The 24,377-nt window shown below is 37.5% G+C and overlaps 1 protein-coding gene across 1 annotated transcript in view; it reads left to right on the forward strand.

Annotated features, from left to right (window-relative positions):
* The window catches only part of KSR2 (kinase suppressor of ras 2), a 1,182,068-nt gene that overhangs the window by 832,743 nt on the left and 324,948 nt on the right, over positions 1-24,377 (forward strand). The window contains exons 11-12 of the mRNA XM_053701684.1: positions 1,196-1,364; positions 16,719-16,760. Of these exons, the coding sequence (XP_053557659.1) occupies positions 1,196-1,364; positions 16,719-16,760 (211 nt within the window). The remainder of the gene's footprint in view (positions 1-1,195; positions 1,365-16,718; positions 16,761-24,377) is intronic.

Here is a 24,377-nt window from a genome sequence, read left to right on the forward strand (position 1 = left end):
ACCATTAGAGGTGTGCCTGTTCTATTCACATTATTGACTGGACTATTCCTAGGGTCAGACAGTCTACATAAATGCCTTTTGTGCCTGGTTTGAGACAGATGAGCTTCAGCTGTGTGCCCCTTATAAAAAGATTATCGTTACACTGCATACAAAATTACTAAAAGCCCTGGTCACTGCTAGAAATGAAACTACAGAACTGTCACACTTTTGCTTTGATAATTATGCCCATGGTACTAAGGCATTCAGATAAATAATATCTGACAATCTTACACATTAGTTTAGGCTATAGGGGCTGCCTGCACATGCACAGGAGCGCACACTAAAATGAGATTGGTGCATTTGGCAGGGGTAGTGCTAAGAGCAGATTGCCTACTTTGCTGTTAAGCCATCTGGTTACAGACACTCACAGATGGTATAAAAGCTTTTAGGCACTGATGCAGCTTCACAAATAAACAAACCAGGAAAACACAACAAAAACACACCAGGAATTCATGTGTAGGCAAGAACATGAGAAAAAGCAATGAAGTGTGTGTAAGCAAAGATTAAAAAGGGGTGAAGATATCAAACTGGAAAATTACATAGTTTATCTATATAAAGTGGAAAAGTGGAAAAAATGTAGCAACAATTTTCTGCCTTTTATGTCCCAGGAATTTTATCTATGTATGTATGCTGTTGTATGTTTTAGCAGAATATTTGCTCTGAGATCTCAATTTAAGCAAGTCTTGCGTTCTAAGAAAGATAAACAGAATCAGCAGTTACAAATATCAGAGGCACAGTCCTCTAACATTTTCTATTTTCTGATAAGTGTTTAATATTATGGTGACTTTAGATAGCTGCAAATTCCAGAAGTGGAACCTTTAGGAAAAGTGTATTTTTTATATTACGTACACAAACACACTCATACACTCATACAAACACACACACACACAAACACACTCATACACTCATACACACACATAAATACATTCATACAAACACACATAAATACATTCATGCACACATATTAAGAATGCATTTCTATTTGTTTAATGTCAAATTTACTCTTATATTATTACAGTTATTCGATCAACATTTGTAGCAAATTTAAAAAATGTGCCTTAGTTTCATGAAATGCCTTTTGTCTTTTCTGCTCGTCAACCTCCCAATATTATTTATTAATTTTTTTCCCTTTTTTTTATATTTTTTTTAATTCCAGGACCACATTCCAGTGCCCTACCAGCCAGATTCCAGCAGCAATCCCTCATCTACAACATCATCCACACCGTCCTCACCAGCTCCCCCCCTTCCACCCAGTGCTACGCCACCCTCTCCGCTCCACCCATCACCACAATGTGCACGCCAACAGAAGCCGTTCAGCTTACCAGGTACAAAACTCATTTAGAATGGAATGTTATGACATGTTTGGGTTATAAATGTACATAGTAAAAATTGTGAAAAAAAGAGTGCTGACTTGATTGTACAACAATGACTTAAAGGAAAATTTATGTTAAAATATCATGTTGTATTTAATACTTTTATAATACAGTCCATAGATTTACATTTTTGTGTTATGTAGCTAGGAGGAAAATATAAGTACTCTATACTATAAACTAAAAAGATAATAATAATTAAAATAATTATTGAGGTTTACCATAGCCTACACATTTGTCATCATCATCAATACTTGAAATGATATTTCTAGTACATTAAAAGTAGAGACAAGTCAATCATATTAACTATTGTGGGTCTTGTATACTATAGTACACATGAGTTTTAAAGAATAAAACCAAGCCTCATGGTTTTGTGGTTTTCCAGAGTAACCGTGTTAACAAAAACATAAACTTATGTAGTCTCAGCCATATTCCAAGGTTTCTTAAATACGGTTATTGCAAACGTCCCATGAATTCAGTTTAAGGTTAGTCCTGAATGAAAGGCAAAGTGAGTAATGAAGAGGGAAATAGTAGATTTGTGCAATCAGAATTGGATGAATATAGTAAAAAAAAATCACTTTTCATCTTTGTGAGTTCTTTTTAATGAATAAAGAAATTAATAAATACATGTGATACAATACTGCTGCTTCTCTGCTGCTCAGAAGATGTTACCAATAGGAATGAAGGGGTTAATTAGTGTCTGCTAACGAATGAATAATGTTTTTAAAATTTGGCTGAACAGAGCAACCCCATGAAGTGATATTGGATGAAACGTGGTTAAACTGCAGCAGTACCAATAATAACACCCACAGCACAAAAAGACGGACTCACTTTATGATCCCAGGACAATGTGTGAGAGAAACTTTTAAAATCAATACTAAGCAACACCTGTGGCCATTGGTGGAATCACAACACAAGGCTACACCCTGACAACAACTGCAGATTTACCCAAATTTTCACACAGATAAAAATGGATTGGAATGAGGCTTTATTTAAAAAAAAAAAAATTCTAGCAGTGTTTGAAATTCATTAATGTACATTTCAGATACCTTTTTGAATGTTCTTGTAATGTTAAATAAAATAACCTTTACAAAAAAATATATTATATCTTGGTTGATATTGCCGTCATTTGGAGGGATTTTTGTGAGGGCAAAATTATAAATGCTTACTCCAAGCAGACTGAGACCCTAAAGCCACAGAACTTAATTTGCTTCTGTTTTTATCATTTTTTGTGTGAAGTAGTTATAATCCAATCATTAGTCAATCTGATAAACATATGGTGATCTACTTGACTTGGGTATTTCTAGAAAAAGGCAGAATGTTAACTTCTCACAGGGACAACTGAAGGCAAGATTCTTTATCATTTGTCAGTTGTGTTTATATTTGGGAAATTATTTTCTGATTTTTGTTATTATAAAACATTATCTAAGAAATAAAAGTGATCTCACTAAATATCATTATTTACTTTTTCTGTCAGAGGATATACATAAGAGGCAGAAAAAATTGTCTATATTTTACAACTGGCAGAGAATTTTTCATGGTACAGATACTTCAGCTACTGCACTATACGGTTCTTTCATATTTTTTTCCTAACTGAAATAATTTTAGGGTAAAATAGATCCTTTGTGTGTCTTATGCAACAATTTCTGTCTAGGTCCAGTTTATATGCACAAGCGGCGGGTGATTGCCCTCATAGGAAATTCTAACATTATTTTGCTTTTTTTCTCTGTCTTCTATGGTTCTGAGGTGCTTTTTTATAAGCTGATCTTTGTATTTTGTGCAAATACACTGATAATATAAAGTTTTGGAATATATCTATTTCAAATTAGCTGCAGTTTTGCTTATTATTTTGCAGTCATTTCTGTACCCCCACTTAATTTGACTGACCTACTAGAAGTGAACATACTGCAGCCCAAAAACTTTCTGCAGTTTTCCCTGTTTATTATGCAAAACTGTGCCAGTGGACCAAATTAACCAGTTATGTGCTAATTGTGTCCCACATCTCCTTTCACAAGCCATAATCCTGTCAGTATAGCACCTGTCAGACAATTAGTTCCCATGTGTATTTTTGTGTCCCAAGGGGATTCCACTGACATTTCTCCAGTGTTTAAATATGACCGAGATTTTTGCAACTATCCCCAAACCAAGTAAGCCAAGTCAAAATCAGGAGTTTTACCTCACACGACCTGTAATACGCAGGGTCCTATCCCCCAGGCTCAATTACCACCAACCTTTCAAAACTCTGACTTGGCTGAGTCTCTGTCTAAGAGTTCTGCGGGTAAAGTCTCCTCTGAAGACCTTGATCCTATGCCTGAGCCTGAGGCTGATTCCATGTTAGATTTAAAGTGGAACATATCTGCTTCCTACTTCAGGAAGTTTTAAATACCTTGCAACTATCAGAATTGAAACCAAAGGATTCCAAACCTGTAAATTTGATTTACGTTTTTTAAAGCTCTGCCTAAAGTGCCTAAGGCTTTTGAAGCACCAGACTTGGTTATAGACTATATAGCCAAAGAATGGAGGAAACCAGGCATTCCTTTTGCACCTTCAAACAGGTAAAACAAATGTATCCACTTTCAGAGTCCCCTCCAACCAGAAGTCTTAATCCTCTAAACCTTCTTGGAAACCAGGATCTTCTTGGTCTAAAAACAAACAAAATCTGCATGAACATCAGACCTTCATGGGAACGGTTTCATTTGACTCACATTCTATTGGATCCTGTAAAGTCGGCTGCCTTTGTTCAATGTGTTCAAGACTTAGAGGATATGGGAGTGATCCAACCTGTTCCAATATGTCAACAAGGTCAGGGTTTCTACTGCAACCTCTTCATTGTCCCGTAGAAGGAAAGCACTTAGTGTCCTATTCTGGACTTAAAAACTCTGAACAAATTTGTTTGGGTACCCTCTTTCAAACTGAAAATGATCTGTACCATTTTGCCTCCAATTCAGGAGGGTCAAATTATGACCACTATAGATTTAAAGGATGCATATCTGCATTTTACATTTCACAAGGATCATTTCCAGTTTTTAAGGTTTGATTCTTCTCATCAAGCATTACCAATTTTTGGCCCTCCCCTTTGGTCTGACCACCACCCCTCACATCTTTACAAAGTTTTTAGCAGTGATCAGAGCTCAGGGAATCTCTATTGCGCCTTATTTGGACAATATCTTAACCAAGCTCAGTCTCTTTCTCTGGATACTGACCATACCCACAGAACATGGATGGGAATCAATGTCCTAAAAAGTTTATCACTAGCCAGAAGGGTGATCTTTCTGGGTGTGATAATAGACTTGGTTCAAATGTGCTTATTTTTCATTTTGCAGAACTTAACTTCAGACTGTTTGTCTTTTCCTACACATGGTTCATTCTTCATCTGTAGTACAATGTATGGAAGTAGTGGGTCTTATGGTAGCAACATCAGACGTGGTACCTTTTGCTCGCTTTCATCTTCATCCTCTCTAATTGTTTCATGCTTCAACAGTGGTCAAATGATTGTTTCCATCTGGAACAGCACATAGAGCTCAGTTCTTCAATCAAACAATCTCTCTCATGGCGGAGGGAAAGTCCCTATTTGACCTTTGGGACTTCTTTTATTTGGCCTATCTGGACTGTAGTCACTATGGATGCAAGTCTTATTGGTTGGGAGCTGTTTGGGAGTCTCAAAGGGTGCAGGGAGTATGGTCCCCTCTGGAGGTAAGGTTACCTATCAACATCCTAGAAGTGCATGCGATTCTTCAAGGCCTTCAATCTTGACCCCTTTTTCAAACAGAAAAAATAATTTGATTCCATTCAGACAACGTCACTGCCCTTGCGTACATCAATCATAAGGGAGGGACTCAAAGTCCCTTAGCTATGTGAGAGATATCTCACATTCTGTCTTGGGCAGAGGATAACCACTGCATCCTATTGTCTATTCATTTTCCAGCAGTGAACAAATGGGAAGCAGAATACCTAAGTCGTCAGTCTATCCTTCCATGGGATATTTGATCAATTAGTCCTGAGGTGGGATCTTCTAGAAATAGATCTCATGGCGTCCAGATTGAACCGCAAAGTTCCGGTCTATTGAGTCAGGTCAAGAAATCCAGGGGCTCACATGATAGATGTTCTAGTCTGCCCTTTCTTCTGACCTATCTATTTCCTCTGTTTGTTCTTCTTTCAAGAGTCATTGCAAAAATCAAACAGGAATTGGCTTCTGTAATTCTCAAAGCTCTGGTGTGGCCCCGCAGAACTTTTTACACCTAATACAGATGTAATTTCTTCCTCCATGGGCTCTACCCCCTAACTAAAGATCTGCTGACTCAAGGATCCTTGTATCATCCAGATCTCAAATCTCTGAATTTGATGGAGTGGAGGTTGAATGATTAGTTCTCAAAAACAGAGGTTTCTCAGATTATCTACTTTACTGCAAGCCAGAAAGCCTGTTTCACAGAAAATGTATCATAAGATTTGGAAAGCTTACCTACTTTGGTGTTCTAGAGGTGTTCTAGAGGTTTTTCTTGGAAATCTTTTAGAACCCTAGAATTCTTCAGTTCCCCCAAGATAGACTAGATAAGGCATTATCAGATAGTTCTTCAATGGGTCAGATTTTAGCATTGTTGGTTTTGTTTCACAAAAAACTGGCCAAATTACCTGATGTTCAAACTTATTAGACCAATTTCTCCCCCTTGGAATTGGAATCTGGATCTTTCTGTTTTGCAAGTTAAAATTATTGTTATAGAAGGTTCTCTTTATTCTACCCATTTATAGAAGAGTTCCTGAATTATCTGCCCTGTCTTCTAATTACCCCTTCTCAGGAGCATATTATTGTCTAGGCAAACAAGGCACTTGTCTCAGGTGGCAGATGAGGGGGGGGGCACTTTTTGCACCCTTTCTAGCAGTGGAGGTTTGTCGGTTATAGTATACATCAGAGACTGCATTGCTTTGCAGCAACAGAGCACTTCCTCTATACTGAGGCTTAGCAGAGCGCTTCATCTATACTAGCACATGTGATGTCTCCTTTCACACATTCAGGAAACTGGTATGTGCACTTCGTAGGAGAGAGTGAAGCATAATGGATCATGTCTGCTGAGTTAGCTCATTGAAATCGTGTGGGTGCTGTGTGCTCCATATCTGCTGGTATGACATGCTTCTGCTGTTTGATGTGACAGCTTTAGGGCTATTAGATTTGTGCAATAGCGTTATGTTGCTGAACTATAAACACAGCACAAGAGAAAGGGATCCATCCATAGGGCAGATTTATGATTCTAACGGCCACCCCTTGTTTGCCTTCTGACTTCTTTGAATTATTAGCCTGCCTGCCTGCTCATTTAAACAGCTCAATAACAGAGGAAGGTCTGTAACTTTACCTTAGCAAACCAAAGAAAAAAACCTTAAAATTCTATCTTCAGGCTATCTTCTATCTTCAGGCTACTAAAGACTTAAGTCAGTCTTCTAGCTTGTTTGTCCATTTTTCAGGTCCCAGAAAGAGTCAAAATACTACAACGGTGGCCTTGACATCATGGCTAAAACAGACTATTCGTAAGGTTTACTTGGTTGTGGAAAAAACACCTTCAAAAAGAGTAACTGCTCATTTTACTAGATTTTTATCTACTACTTGGGCATTAAAAAATGTCACCTCTTTGGAACAGATTTGCAAGGCGGAAACTTGGTCTTCTCTTCATACCTTTTCTAATTTTTTTTCTTTATTTGTGCTTCTTCCAAAGCTGCTTTTGGCAGGAATGTCCATCAGGCCGCAGTGTTTGGCAAATAGGAACTGCCATCATTTTGTCCCACCCTTCTTTAACATGGACTCTCAACTTGAGTATTGTATCCCACATGTTATGGACACCTATAGACTCTACTCATCTTATGAAAGAAAATAGAATTTATACTTACCGATAAATTTCTTTCTTTTGAGATGAGGAGAGTCCATAGGACCTGCCCACATTTTTACTACATGGGCGATAGTTCTTATTTGCACCTCTTAACCCTACTTTCTGTCTTTCCTACCTTTTCTATCTCTCTTCTCGGCTATACATAAATTGAGAGGAGGTGGGGGGGATTTAAGTTCTTGTGAGGGTTCTTTGCCTCCTCCTAGAGGCAGGAAATATATCCCACATCTTATGGACACCTATGAACTCTCCGCATCCTGAAAGAAAGAAATTTATTAATAAGTATAAATTCAGTTTTTTTTAAAATAAATGTTTAAAATGGATATATTATATGTAAAGGTGTTTTACTCAGAAGAGGGCTTAAAAGTGTTGATATATACAGTATATATGTATATATGTTTGTATCTGTGTATGTATATATGTGTTTATATATGTACATATGTATGTGCATACATACATACACATAAGCACATATATACACATTTATGCATATATATGTTATTTTTAATTAGATAGATAGATAGATAGATAGATAGATAGATACAGTTGTATGCAAAAGTTTAGGCACCCCTGACAATTTCCATGATTTTCATTTATATATAATTGGGTGTTTGGATCAGTAATTTCATTTTGATCTATCAAATAACTGAAGGACACAGTAATATTTCTGTTAATCCAATAAACCTCATTTCACTACTGAAATATTACTGTGTCCTTCAGTTATTTGATAGATCAAAATAAAATTGCTGATCCAAACACCCAATTATTTATAAATGAAAATCATGGAAATTGTCAGGAGTGCCTAAACTTGTGCATACGATTGTATATACAGTATACAACAGAAGTGAGTACACCCCTGGACAATATCACTTAAATATCAAATTATTCAAAAGTGTATCACCTCTCAATAATTGTTTTATTTCTAAGTTGAAAAGTAGAGTATTTCCTATTATGAACAATAAAAAAAAAATACTTTAGAAATATTATATTGAAAATACAGGCCCCAAAGTAGAAACTTAATGCAACAAAAGTGAATACACCTGTGGTCACTGACATACAAGTTAGATCACTGAATCAAAATTGAGTACACCTGTGATTTCCAATTAGCCTAATTGCATGAGCATAGTTACTTGCACAATCTAGCTCTAAAAAACAGGCAAGTGCTTCAGATTTCCTGCTTTGGGGCCGGTATTTTTAATATAGTAAATCTAAACTGTTAGTTTTTAAATTTATATAGGAGCAAATACCCTACTGTAAAGCTTAGACATAATGCAGTTACTGTTATACAATTTAAAATCATTTGACGAGAGAGAGAGAGAACGAGAGAAAGAGAAAAATAGAGAGAACAAGAGAGAGAACGAGAGAGAGAGAGAGAGAGAGAGAGATACTACAAAACAGTCTGTCCTGGGATGGTTATGAATCACTGCACTAACCCTAGATAAGCTTATAAGCTGTGTGAACAGCGATGCTTTGGCGTAAAGGGAATCTGCTGAAAAGCAGACCTGAAGTAAAAAGGTGTGTCATTGTGAACCTAATTTGCATATCTAACCCATAATCCTTTGCTGCATTGGAAACAATGTAATTCAGAGGTTTTCTGTGGGAACAACAAGCCTTCTGGCCTGTCTAGATTTGTTAATGAACTACACAATGAGTTATTTTCTCTATATTTTGTATTTTGTGCGTAGTGGAGGATTTTAAACTCACCTTTTACCTCCCCCTCATTTTAAATGTTGTTTTATATATATATATATATATATATATATATATATATATATATATATATATATATATATATATATATATGAAAGATTGTAAGTGTGGACAAGCGCACAAGAAGGCACTCCTAGTGTAATATGTTTGAACTAAGTAAATCTATACTATAGTAAAAACAAATGCACACTCACTTGGTTTAAACTCATCCAGTATGAGGTATAAAAAAAAGGCTTAGGAATAGAGATGGTATCTATTTGATAACCTCCTCCAGGCACTTGTTTTCTTTTTTCTCCTCTCCTTATTTTTTCACCAGAATCCAGTTCAGGAAGGTAGTCAGAAATGGCAATTCACTGGTTAGATCTGTTTGCTTATACAGAGAAAGAATGGTCATGTGCTGGACTAGTGATCATGTGCATTAAAGGTGTAAGTATTTATTTTAACAGAAGATACAACCACATACAGTACTGTGTATGGTAAATAAAATACAAAAAAAAAAAAAAAGTTAAAACAACCCCTTAGTGGGATAAAACACTTGCAGATTAAAAGCATAAACTTTGGTTTTTGGGATAGTCCTGGAACCAGCAATCTAGCAGTGCATCATGGATGAGATCCTAGTAGGAATACATTTTACTCAGTGTATGCTAGATGACATGCTCATCATGGGCCCCACAGATGAAGAACTCAAAAAGAATGTAGAAGCTGTGTTAGAGAGACTCCAGAAATATGGATTACGTGTGAACCTTGCAAATTGTGATTTTTTTCAAGTTGAAAATAGAATTCTCCACCCATATTGTAGACCAACATGGGCTACACTCTACAGAAGAAAAGTTTAAGGACCTAACTTATGTGCCAACACCGCAAAACGAAACACAGCTAAGAGCTTATCTTGGGCTTTTAAGTTATTATATAACTATATATTCATAACTCTATTGGTTGCTTCATCAGAGGTAAGGGCCGCTCCCCTGTTACCTGATATTTGAAGCGTCATAGCTCCTGGCAAATTGAATTCATTGTTTGCAGAAACATGGCCATCTTTGTTAATGGCACATACCCCCAAGGGAACGTTCTGTATAGCTAATTTGCTATTTTATATTGAATGACTATAGACATATTAATGTTATTGCTTGTAAATTAATAAAAAAAAACTGCTCTACTATGCCCTATATTGGAAGGGGTGAATGAACAATTGGAAACAGTGACATGGAAACCAATATCATAATTTCACTGGCATCATTATCTGTTAGCAACAAAGTTGCCAAGTTCTGGGGCACATTGGAACTTGGATAGTAATAGACTTACAATACCATGGACTACCTCCCTATAATTGCAGGATCTCTTTTCAAACAGTGGTGTTATACACACACATATATATATATATATATATATATATATATATATATATATATATATGTGACTCCTATATATAAACCATTTGTCTATTATTATTGACTTATACATCAAAGCATTTATAACTGTTAATAGATTTCTGCAGAGTATCCCTGAGCACTGACTTCTTTTTTTTATATATATATATATATATATATATATACATACATATATACATACAAAGAGAGAAGAGCTCTACCAGGAATGAACAACAGCTCAATAGCTTGTTCTATGGCGAGTCACCACCTAGGAGCAGCCTCATTTAGCCCAGTTCTTCTTTTCACAAAGGAAAACTTTCCTGAAGCATATCAGACTGATACCGCCAAGTAAGGTCAGTCCAGCCCCCAGATACCAGGAAATTCTCCTTTGAAAAAGGAACATGACAACCCCAGACAATCGTTTCGTCCTCCTATGGGTGCAGCCATATTCCTCTAAACTTCACTGAGCAATGAGTCCACGTCTGGTTTCCCCTATCACCCTTAGGGAGACCTCCCCAGGGTTATTATTCAAATGCATACAAAGAGAGAAGCACTCTACCAGAAACGAACAACAGCTCTTTAGCTAGTTCTATGGCGATTTACCACCCAAGAGCAGTCTCTTTTTGACTAGTGTGCTTTTTACAGATGAAGACTTTCCTGAAGTATATCAGTCTGATCCCGCCAAGTAAGATCAGTTCAGCCCTGAAATACCAGGAAATTTTCAGAACTGGGCTAAATAAAGTTGATACAGTGACAGTAGTGTCTGTCATATTGTGGCATGATTTGCAGGAACTTTGCCTACCATTACAGCTCAAACCTACAAACCTCAAGCTACAAACCTAAACTAAGGAGCTACTACAACCCATGGGTTATATAAATATATAATTCCCCATGTCACAGTGGGAAACTGCAGAAAGACTGTATGCTTTTATGTTTTGCAGAGGCCCTCCACTATATGGCAGAGATTGGATTAAAGCTCTGGGCATGCCTCCACTTACCATGGCACAGTGTGCCTCACTGTCCTACCTGGACTCTTGGGTTGAGTCCCTGAAGACAAAATTTAAGGTTTTTGAAGATTCTTTGGGGACGGTAAAAGAAAAAGAGGACAAGCTACAACTGAAGCCAGATGCTTTGTAAAGCCAGATCAGTACTGTTTGCTTTGAGAAAGGGTGTGAAAGAAGAGATAGATCACCCGTTAGCCCAGAAGATAAAAAAAAAAGTTGACAGGCATCTTGAATTGTCCCAGTAAAATTTTTTTTTAAAAAAATGGTGAAATCAGGAACTGTGGGGATTTCAGAATGGCCCTGCACAACCAACTTCTCATGGACCAAAACCAATTGGCACAAATTGAAGAGCTCTTCTGCTCACTACATGAGGGCAGACAGATGTATGTCTCACATTTTGCAAATGCGCAGAATTCACAATATAAAAAATGATACCAAGGGGTTAAAATACCTCTAGAACACCCTTGTAAAACAATTACCACAGATTGTGAGCAGCTGGGTGAATGTTATATAGGTGAGAGGAATTTCTGGGAACCACCATTGGTGGAAATGACTGTCAATCAACTTACCATTAACTGATAGAGGCTATTTAAAGCCATCCATAAGCAGAGATGAACATCTTGATAAAGGCTGGTAACATAGCCGAAAAGTGTTGATTTTTTCTGCATTAATCACCTTAAGGAATTCTACTACTCGAGAGATATAGTAAACTGAACGGGTGTGAACAAGTCATTTTGTGCAATCTTATATGTTTGATATTTATATATTTGACACATAACCGTTTTGGCATTTACTAGGTATCTGCTTTTGACTTGCTTGCAACAATTATCCCACTTGTTACCTATCATTATCTACTGTGTAGCTTTTTCCACACTTACTAAACGTGACCCTGAGCAAAGAACCGGAGGATCAGGTCACGAGACCATAAAGATCTGTCAGAGATTTGCTCCACATCAGGTCATTTAACCATGGGAACAGCTGGCAGACAATACTCATTGCAAGTTCCATCAATCACCCTAAGGACGGCTCTCACTCGTTTTAAGAGCGGAAGCTGGCAGACAAGCACAGTAATCTCATTTAAGGTACTTTCGTTCTATACAAGTGTCCAGGACATTCATATCCTTTCCACCTTCCACTAGTGGATTACATTAGTTTGGACTCAACCCGGTCTTCACTTTAGCACATTTTACTTGTTTTTAACAATCATTTGTGTACTTTAACGTATATATTCATTTTTTGCAGATGCCGGTATACTTATGTATATATGTGTGCTCTATATTTATTACATTTGTAATTTGACATGTACATGTTTGATATTTCTCAGTATAGACTGTGAGACACATACAGACAGCTCCTCTTGTTAGAGTGCTTTCCCAATAGTTTAGTTTTTTAGATTTAGTTTTCACACCGAGAGATTTGTGTGATATTTTTGGGTTTAGCTTTTGTCTGTGCCTGGTAGAGAGCTCTCACACCCCCTTCATCACAGATAGATAAGGAAGCACTAGTCATTGTGTGAGCCACCAAGAGATTCCATATGTACATCTATGGTCTGGAATTAACACTGATCACTGACCACAAGCCACTACTGTCCGTCCTTAAACCTCAAAAGGGATTTCAAATCCAGCTGCTTCCAGCTTACAGAAATATGCCTTATTCTTGGGAGCTTAAAACTATTCCATCAGATACCGCTCCAATGAACACCACAGCGATGCAGATGCCTTTTCTAGATTGCCCATAGGGAAACACAAGCCAGAGAACATACACATAGTAGAACAAAGAAACCACAAGTTAGCATCTCTACTACACTGATAGCTATAAATACAACCACATATACATATATTCAAATATGTTCAAGCTGAGTGGCCAAAGATGGTACTAAGTGAATTTCATCCATACTTCATTAGAAAATTTGAACTAGTATCGAAAGCTGGATGTCTACAATGGGGAACAAGAGTAATCATTCCCCACAATCTACAAACCACCATGTTGAAGATACTACACAAGGGCATTCCAGGCATAGTTTGCATGAAGCAGTTAGCAAGGGGCTACTTTTGGTGACCACATATGGATGCAGTAATAGAGGATTATGTTGGTCTAAGCCCTGGATGCTGTCAGTAACAACAACCCTGAAAAGTGGGTGAAGTTTAACCATAGCCGTGGCCCAAGGACCCATGCTCAAGAATACATCTAGATTTTGCAGAATCAGTCCTATGCAATCATAGTGGATGCACACTCCAAATGGCCTGAAGTTTTTTCAATGTCTACTACCACCTCAAGTGCAACTAAGGAAACTTTTCTGATCAGTATGGCTTGCCTTCAGCCACAGTCTCTGACAATGGTCCACAATTAACATCTGTAGAGTTTCATGCATTCCTCAGCTCCTTCAAGATTAAACACTACACAACAGCTCCATACCATTCAGCCTCAAATGGACTGGCAAAATGGTTTGTTCAGACTTTCAAGCACTACCTGATCACTACTATGCACCAGCCTGGACAGGCAGAAGAGATTCTATTGGAGTTCTTGGCCACATACTGAAACATACCACACTACTGGTCTTGTCCCAGCTTTTCTCATGTTTGGACAACACCTCCGTACCAAACTCCATCTCATCTTCCCAGAAGACAAGGTACAACCATTTCAATTGCAGCACTTTCCTAGATATGAAGCTGGTGATCCTGTGTGGATTCGTAATTATCAAGCTTTGCTTCATTGGTTATCTGGTTGAATTGATAAAAACCATTGGAACAAAGATGTATGTTGTTCACCTTTTCAATTGCACCTGTGTTCGGCTCGTTTCACAGTTGAAAAATGCAAACTTCCAATATCTGGCCTGAGCCTGAAATCTCTAATTGATCAGTCACAAAATTTTGCTCCAGATCATACCAACGACGTATAAATATGGTGTGGGTCATGATTCTACATCCATACAATCAGATCTTGAATTTAGTGTAAATCATTATCCTGAAAACCCAGAGAACCTCCCTGCAGATCAAGAGACTAATCTGTCTGATAGGGAGCCACTTAAAGCCTCAGGCATGTCTGTTGTTACCCCTCATTCTGGTGCTGTGTATTTTGCAAGTCTGCTCGTCAAAGACACCAGACTGATCGCTGGCAAATCACTGAGACATTAAGGGATACCGCTGAGGCTTTACAACAAACACAGACATGCCTAAATACCCTACATTAATTGACTGATGTTGCTATGTTTTGTTGCTATACACACACGCACATATATATATATATATATATATATATATATATATATATATATACTAAACTAGCAGAGGGTAGAGAGCTGAGTAATGCAACCAGCTTTAGGGGATCTGTGAGAAGCTGAGAACAGTCAGACTGTTTCTGGAAACATAAATACAGGAGCTTTTAACTTCAGAGGTCTCCCAGAGAAATCTGTCTAGGGGAATACATGTATATCTTGTGTAATCTAATCAGTTTGTACTGAGTGAGTAATACATTCTACCTTGTTCACCATAACATCCTGTCTGTGTGTGAAACACTGAAAGGACATTTACAGCAACCTACCCAGGATCTCAGAGTGACACTGAACCAGTACACACACACATACCCCTTAATTAATACCTCCCTAAAACAACACAAAATTATTGTCTATATGGTTAATTTCCTTATTTCATTGGTTGAAGGGCCTATATAATGATTGATCCTTTTTAATTGTGAGTACTGATGCTAATAGATGATGTGTGTAATTGACCAAAACTATTGATATCTGCATATGTTTTTAAAGTATTTGAGCAGAGACATTATCAGAATAAAAGTGCTTATTATTACTTTTTAAACTAGTTAATTGAACAGGTAGTTTTTGCATGTTTTTGGACACATTGCTTCTTAACTACTTCCAGTATGGTGGGGGTCATTTTAGCTATTAAACTTGATAAGTAAATATTCATTAAATATCCAGAATTTGGATTGTAAGAAGGAGGACTGGCGTATTTTTAGCTTATCAATAGTTTTAAAAGTTCTTCAAAGAAAAGGTCTAATAATTGTGTTGACTTTGAAAGGACTCATCTGCAGCCGCTAACATGTTGATAATTATTGAATGATAAATTGTGATCAAGCCCTAAATGTAGAAATTTATTGTAAAGGAACACACATTTTTTATTTGAGAGATAAAAAGGCACGGAACACCTGGCATATTACTACATACAAAGGTAAAGAAAGTTAGCTATAGGTGCATTTAATTTGCAACAGAAACAGAATAAGTAGGAAAACTAGTCTAAGCTGATCTTTATATTTAACATGTAGAATGAAAAACTATTTTAAATTTGCTTTTAATTTGTTACTACTTTGCTATGTCCACCTAGGGGCACATATAAATGAGCTTGTGCTGTGAGCTCACCTATCACTGTGTAGAATGTTGCAGACTCATGTACATTTTCCCATACTTAAAGGGACACTAAACCCAAATTTTTTTCTTTAATGATTCAGATAGAGCAGGCAATTTTAAGCAACTTTCTAATTTACTCCTATTATCAATTTGTATTCGTTCTCTTGCTATCGTTATATAAAAAGCAGGGATGTAAAGCTTAGGAGCCGTCTCATTTTTGGTTGAGAACCTGGGTTATGCTTGCTTATTGGTTTGTTAAATGTATCCGGACACACATCTCCAAAAATCAACCCGATCGAGAATAATTGGGTTGATTAACACCTCCCTGCTGGTGGCCAATTGGCCGCGAATCTGCAGGGGTCAGGGTTGCATCAGCAGCTCACAAGAGCTGCTGGTGCAATGCTGAATACAGAGAGTGTATTGCTCTCCGCATTCAGCGAGATCTGGCGGACCTGATCTGCACTGTCGGATCAGGTTCGCCAGACCTTTGATAAATATCCCCCATGGTGTTGAACCTAAAATGGGCTGGCTTCTAAGATTTAAATTCCTGCTTTTTAAATAAAGATAGCAAGAGAACGAATAACAATTGATAGTAGGAGTAAATTAGAAAGTTGCTTAAAATTGCATGCTCTATCTCAATCATTAAAGAAAGAATATGGGTTTAGTGTCCCTTTAAGTATGATGGAGGTGCTCCAGCTTTTCAATGGAATTTTACATCAAATACCTTGGCAAAATAAATAATGAATATAAATTGCAATGTTTTTTATTTTCCTTAATTAATAATCATTTTATTGGGAGACTAAACACTGGGTTTAATTTCTCTTTAAGTGCTTTGAAATCCTTACTCTCCTTAGCAATTATACGCAATGTTCCAGCTTACTGCAACTATTGTAGGTCAAATGATCATCTTTCAAACTGTATTGAAAACTTTTTTTTTTTCTTATTTCTTTCAGGATCTAACAGCACTTCTCACCCCTGTCCCTCATCTTTACTACAAGGCCCTCATTACTATAAATACAAACAGCAGTTTATATTCCCAGGTAAGATTCTGGAATTGTGAGGCATTAATTAACGTAAACATTATTAGTAGACTCAGTGGGTATTAAATTATCATTATAAATTCAGTATAGTAGAAGACATCCTTAACTCATTCATTTCTGAAGAGGGCAGACATAAGACGTTTGATTATGATTTATTGATGCCCCTCAGCCTTTTGATAAAAAATTCACTAGCACACATGATGTCAAGCAAAGTTGCAAGGCCAATACTTCTTTTCTTTTTCTTTGAGGATTTACCTAAACACCATGTTTGATGTTTGATTGTCCTATAGATGCTTATTCATAATTTGGCCCACTCTGCTCTTTTGACTTCTTTCATTCTTAAAATAGCCAGAGAATAAAAGTGAATGTTTCTTTTAACATCTATAAAATTGAACAATGTGTGATAATCTATATGAGATATTTTATCTCAGTAAAACTATAATGTTATTATAACAATATACACAAATGCACTTACAGTTTTATCTACAGTATATGAGTGCTAATGCTGAATACATAAATAATTGGATATAATGAAAATAAATGTTTATTATTTATTTGTAGAGAAGTTCTGCATATAAGGACGTCTTTTAAAGATACATTCCAACCAATTTTGTAATGCAGCATAATAGACCTGTTAAGGGAATGTATCAAGTAAATTGAGTAATTGCTGAAGGGAACATGAAACCGTACATTTGTCTTTCATGATTCAGATTGCACATACAATTAAACAAGTTTCCAATTTTCTGCTATCTGATTTGCTTCGTTCTCTTGGTATCCTTTGTTAAACAGAATACCTAGGTTGGCTGAGGAGCAGCAATACATTACTGGGAACTAGCTGCGGATTGGTGGCTGCACTTATACTGTATGCCTAATCTTATTGGTTCACTGGATGTGTTCAGCTAGTGCCCAGTCGTGCGTTGCTGCTCCTTCAACAGATGATACCAAGACAACAAAGCCAGTTTGATAATGGAAGTAAATTGAAAAGTTTTTTTTTTTAAAATTATATGCTCTATCTGAATCATAAAAGAAAAATGTTTGGTGTCATATCCCTTAATGCAAATGCTGGTACACAGGGCATATCTAAATATGCTATATTTGCCTGTAGACAGTACAAGCTCTAAACAGCTTCTACTTAGAATTATTTTTGTTAATACAAAAAATAATTTTATTTAATAATAAAATGCACTCATGGCTGGAATGTTCATGTTACAACATACGGATAGATGCTCAACATTCATCTAATGGTTTTACAAAATAGCCTAGTTTTCCTTTTATTACTAAACTAGTCTGCATATTAGAGAAAACTGCTGTTATTCTGTCGGCATTTATCATTGAACAAGCATTTCTGGTGAAATGCTTGTGCAATGCCGCCCCCTGCACATTCTCGGCCAATCGTCTGCTAGCAGGGGGTGTCAATCAACTCAATCGCATCCAATCAGGCTGATTGCTGTCCGCTGCCTCAGAGGTGACGAACGAGATAAGGAGCAGCAGTCTTATGACCGCTGCTTCTTTATTCCTGACTCCGGCGAGCCTGAAGGCTCGCGCAGTATAAGCTGGTTGACAGCTTAATAAATCAGCCCCAATGTGCAATAGGACATTAAACAGACAGAAAAGGTTGGGCAAGGTAGTGTTCTTGTAGTATATTATTTGAAAAGCTACCAGGAGACAAACTTGATCAACTGCCCATATCATTGATGACCTACTTAAAAAAACATTTACAGTAACTTCCTATTTAAATAATTATTCTGGGGTGTTACAGGTGATGGGGATTAAAAAAATATGTTTCTCTCTTTCTCTTTCTCACTCTCACTTTCACTCTCTGTCTCACTCTCTGGGGTCGAATTATCAAGCTCCGTATGGAGCTTGATGCCCCTTGTTTCCGGCGAGCCTTCAGGCTCACCGGAAACAGAAGTTATGAAGCGGCGGTCTAAAGACCGCTGCTCCATAACTTGTCCGCATTCTCTGAGGCCCGCGGACAGAAATCAACCCGATCGAATACGATCGGGTTAATTGACACCCCTACTAGCAGCCGATTGGCCGCAAATCTGCAGTAGGCGGCATTGCACCAGCAGTTCACAAGAACTGCTGGTGCAATGATAAATGCCGACAGTGTATGCTGTCAGCATTTATCGATGTGCGGCGGACATGATACGCTATATCTTGCGACACAAGAGAAGAGAAAATAACGATGGCACTACCAGTGTTGTTGCCCTAATTAGTTACAATCAAACCCACAAATGGGGGATACCATGATCGATGAATGAAGGGCGGGTGCTGTACATATATAGAGATAGATATGCAAAACAGATTCAGTATAAGACTGAAAAAAGAATGTACATGGGTAGCACTCAACAACTCAAATTAGTATACGTTTATACGTGACAATGGATAGAAAAGACCCATGCATAAAGTACTGTCTGCATGGAAACGTTAAAACTTAACTTTTATTTCACATTAAAAAAGAAATTTGTTAATACACATTCAATTAAAAACACTGTAACGTGGGAAGCCCCCAGGGTATAGAAATTATAGCACTGCTCCGATAGGTAAAGTTAGACAGGGGGTGTAGTGCCAGGTAATATGGAGGTCAAATATGACAGTAACAGAAGAGAAATAGAGAAGGTTGGCGCTTACCACTTCCAGGGATCCATGTCTTCAGGTTGCGTTCGCTTCAGCGTAGGCACATGTCCTCCGTCCGGTGATGCTTCCTGGAGCTCTGGTCCTAATGCCTCCGCTTCCGGCGTATTCTGTGACAGATATGCAAAAACAAATAGATCCAGGCTAACAGGAACAGGCTTCACAAACCTTCACCAACCTCTGAGTCCACAGAAATCCATAAAAGGAAAAACACACTGGTCAATAAGCTAAAACCAGGAACTTTATTGGAGTGCTTAAAAACAAAAATAGAGACAAAGCTCCATTAAAACAGGGAAAAGGCTACAGCGTGACTGACTGCAGACATGTTTCACGTTTGGCTACACGCTTGTTCACAGCACCCCTAATCTGCTGCCCTAACATCGCCGACCCCTATATTATATTTATTAACCCCTAATCTGCCCCCCACAACATCGCCTCCACCTGCCTACACTTATTAACCCCTAATCTGCCGACCGGACCTGAGCGCTACTATAATAAAGTTATTAACCCCTAATCCGCCTCACTAACCCTATAATAAATAGTATTAACCCCTAATCTGCCCTCCCTAACATCGCAGACACCTAACTTCAATTATTAACCCCTAATCTGCCGACTGGAGCTCACCGCTATTCTAATAAATGTATTAACCCCTAAAGCTAAGTCTAACCCTAACACTAACACCCCCCTAAGTTAAATATAATTTACATCTAACGAAATTAATTATCTCTTATTAAATAAATTATTCCTATTTAAAGCTAAATACTTACCTGTAAAATAAATCCTAATATAGCTACAATATAAATTATAATTATATTATAGCTATTTTAGGATTAATATTTATTTTACAGGTAACTTTGTAATTATTTTAACCAGGTACAATAGCTATTAAATAGTTAATAACTATTTAATAGTTACCTAGTTAAAATAATAACAAAATTACCTGTAAAATAAATCCTAACCTAAGTTACAATTAAACCTAACACTACACTATCATTAAATTAATTAAATAAAATATCTACAATTACCTACAATTAAACCTAACACTACACTATCAATAAATTAATTAAATACAATACCTACAAATAACTACAATGAAATAAACTAACTAAAGTACAAAAAATAAAAAAGAACTAAGTTACAAAAAATAAAAAAATATTTACAAACATAAGAAAAATATTACAACAATTTTAAACTACTTACACCTACTCTAAGCCCCCTAATAAAATAACAAAGCCCCCCAAAATAAAAAAATGCCCTACCCTATTCTAAATTACTAAAGTTCAAAGCTCTTTTACCTTACCAGCCCTGAACAGGGCCCTTTGTGGGGCATTCCCCAAGAAGTTCAGCTCTTTTGCCTGTAAAAAAAACATACAATACCCCCCCCCAACATTACAACCCACCACCCACATACCCCTAATCTAACCCAAACCCCCCTTAAATAAACCTAACACTAAGCCCCTGAAGATCATCCTACCTTGTCTTCACCATACCAGGTTCACCGATCCGTCCTGGCTCCAAAATCTTCATCCAACCCAAGCGGGGGCTGGCGATCCATCTTCCGGCGGCTGAAGAGGTCCAGAAGAGGCTCCAAAGTCTTCATCCTATCCGGGAAGAAGAGTAGATCCGGACCGGCAACCATCATCTTCCAAGCGGCATCTTCTATCTTCATCCGATGAGGACCGGATCCATCCTGAAGACCTCCACCGCGGACCCATCTTCATCCGGCGACGGCCAACTGAAGAATGACGGTTCCTTTAAGGGACGTCATCCAAGATGGCGTCCCTCGAATTCCGATTGGCTTATAGGATTCTATCAGCCAATCGGAATTAAGGTAGGAATATTCTGATTGGCTGATGGAATCAGCCAATCAGAATCAAGTTCAATCCGATTGGCTGATCCAATCAACCAATCAGATTGAGCTCGCATTCTATTGGCTGTTCCGATTGTCGCCGGATGAAGATGGGTCCGCGGTGGAGGTCTTCAGGATGGAGCCGGTCCTCATCGGATGAAGATAGAAGATGCCGCTTGGAAGATGATGGTTGCCGGTCCGGATCTACTCTTCTTCCCGGATAGGATGAAGACTTTGGAGCCTCTTCTGGACCTCTTCAGCCCCCGGAAGATGGATCGCCAGCCCCCGCTTGGGTTGGATGAAGATTTTGGAGCCAGGACGGATCGGTGAACCTGGTATGGTGAAGACAAGGTAGGATGATCTTCAGGGGCTTAGTGTTAGGTTTATTTAAGGGGGGTTTGGGTTAGATTAGGGGTATGTGGGTGGTGGGTTGTAATGTTGGGGGGGGGTATTGTATGTTTTTTTTTACAGGCAAAAGAGCTGAACTTCTTGGGGCATGCCCCTCAAAGGGCCCTGTTCAGGGCTGGTAAGGTAAAAGAGCTTTGAACTTTAGTAATTTAGAATAGGGTAGGGCATTTTTTTATTTTGGGGGGCTTTGTTATTTTATTAGGGGGCTTAGAGTAGGTGTAATTAGTTTAAAATTGTTGTAATATTTTTCTTATGTTTGTAAATATTTTTTTATTTTTTGTAACTTAGTTCTTTTTTATTTTTTGTACTTTAGTTAGTTTATTTCATTGTAGTTATTTGTAGGTATTGTATTTAATTTATTTATTGATAGTGTAGTGTTAGGTTTAATTGTAGGTAATTGTAGGTATTTAATTTAATTAATTTATTGATAGTGTAGTGTTAGGTTTAATTGTAACTTAGGTTAGGATTTATTTTACAGGTAAATTTGTAATTATTTTAACTATTTTAGCTATTAAATAGTTCTTAACTATTTAATAGCTATTGTACCTGGTTAAAATAAATACAAAGTTACCTGTAAAATAAATATTAATCCTAAAATAGCTATAATATAATTATCATTTATGTTGTAGCTATATTAGGATTTATTTTACAGGTAAGTATTTAGCTTTAAATAGGAATAATTTATTTAATAAGAGTTAATTAATTTCGTTAGATTAAAATTATATTTAATTTAGGGGGTGTTAGTGTTAGGGTTAGACTTAGCTTTAGGGGTTAATACATTTATTAGAATAGCGGCGAGATTCGGTCGGCAGATTAGGGGTTAATAATTGAAGTTAGGTGTCTGCGATGTTAGGGAGGACAGGTTAGGGGTTAATAAATATAATATAGGGGTCGGCGGTGTTAGGGGCAGCAGATTAGGGGTACATAGCTATAATGTAGCTGGCGGCTCTTTGCGGTCGGCAGATTAGGGGTTAATTATTGTAGGTAGGTGGAGGCGACGTTGTGGGGGGCAGGTTAGGGGTTAATAAATATAATATAGGGGTCGGCAATGTTAGGGCAGCAGATTAGGGGTACATAGGGATAATGTAGCTGGCGGTGGCGTGTGGACGGCAGATTAGGGGTTAATAAGTGTAGGTAGCTGTCGGCGACGTTGTGGGGGGCAGATTAGGGGTTAATAAATATAATATAGGGGTCGGCGGTGTTAGGGGCAGCAGATTAGGGGTACATAAGGATAACGTAGGTGGCGGTCGGCAGATTAGGGGTTAAAAAAATTTAATCGAGTTGCGGCGATGTGGGGGGACCTCGGTTTAGGGGTACATAGGTAGTTTATGGGTGTTAGTGTACTTTAGAGTACAGTAGTTAAGAGCTTTATGAACCGGCGTTAGCCCAGAAAGCTCTTAACTACTGACTTTTTTCTGCGGCTGGAGTTTTGTCGTTAGATTTCTAACGCTCACTTCAGACACGACTCTAAATACCGGAGTTAGAAAAATCTCATTGATAAGATAGGATACGCAATTTACGTAAGGGGATCTGCGGTATGGAAAAGTCGCGGCTGAAAAGTGAGCGTTAGACCCTTTTTTGAGTGACTCCAAATACCGGAGGTAGCCTAAAACCAACGTTAGGAGCCTCTAACGCTGGTTTTCACGGCTACCGCCAAACTCCAAATCTAGGCCTAAGTGTGCCGTTTCTGTTAATAAAATCACAAGCTAACAACAGTGAATTTTTGTACTACATTTTTTAATAAATGCTTATGCTATATAGACTAATCTCAGTGTGTTGATCTACTCCTATTATTATACGAATACCCCCCTGTATTCGCACACACCTTAGTTATAAAAATTTGCAAGTAAATATCAACTACCAAGGGCCCTATATTAGAGGGTGTTTTATATCCTGACCCAATTCCCCAAGTTAGGGGTTTGGTAAAAATGGTGGCTCAATTAATAATGTACTAGCTTAATAAACGTTGACTTAGAAGGTAATAAAGTACATATTTTGAGCTTACCCTATGTACCTAGGTACCACATGAGATATAATCTCTATCACACATAAGTGACGTTAATTGTAAACCACACATACATGTGGACAGCCCAAATACTGGGATAGGACAGACATATAAATGTGCCATTAGTCCAAGCACCAGTATACTGTTACTTTACATGTTGGTTTGCTGTTGTAGTCCCAAAAAATATTCTAGACTTATTTCTCTCAATCTTTGTGCCTCTTTAATAAATTTTCTTTTCACATAAATCTATCCCTGAGTACTGATTTACCTTTACTATTTTACGAATATTTTTATGTATTCTCACACATTTGAGTCCAAACCATGTTTGTAAGCACATAATACTAACTGACCAGTGTCCTATACCACATGAGGGCCAATTTAGTGGTTTAGTAAGAGAAGTGGTTCATGCAGGAGGCTACTGTCATATTTGACCTCCATATTACCTGGCACTACACCCCCTGTCTAACTTTACCTATCGGAGCAGTGCTATAATTTCTATACCCTGGGGGCTTCCCATGTTACAGTGTTTTTAATTGAATGTGTATTAACACATTTATTTTTTAATGTGAAATAAAAGTTAAGTTTTAACGTTTCCATGCAGACAGTACTTTATGCATGGGTCTTTTCTATCCATTGTCACGTATAAACGTATACTAATTTGAGTTGTTGAGTGCTACCCATGTACATTCTTTTTTCAGTCTTGTACTGAATCTGTTTC

Source organism: Bombina bombina, chromosome 2 (assembly GCF_027579735.1).
Source record: "Bombina bombina isolate aBomBom1 chromosome 2, aBomBom1.pri, whole genome shotgun sequence".
In the NCBI taxonomy this organism is placed as follows: Eukaryota; Metazoa; Chordata; class Amphibia; order Anura; family Bombinatoridae; genus Bombina; species Bombina bombina.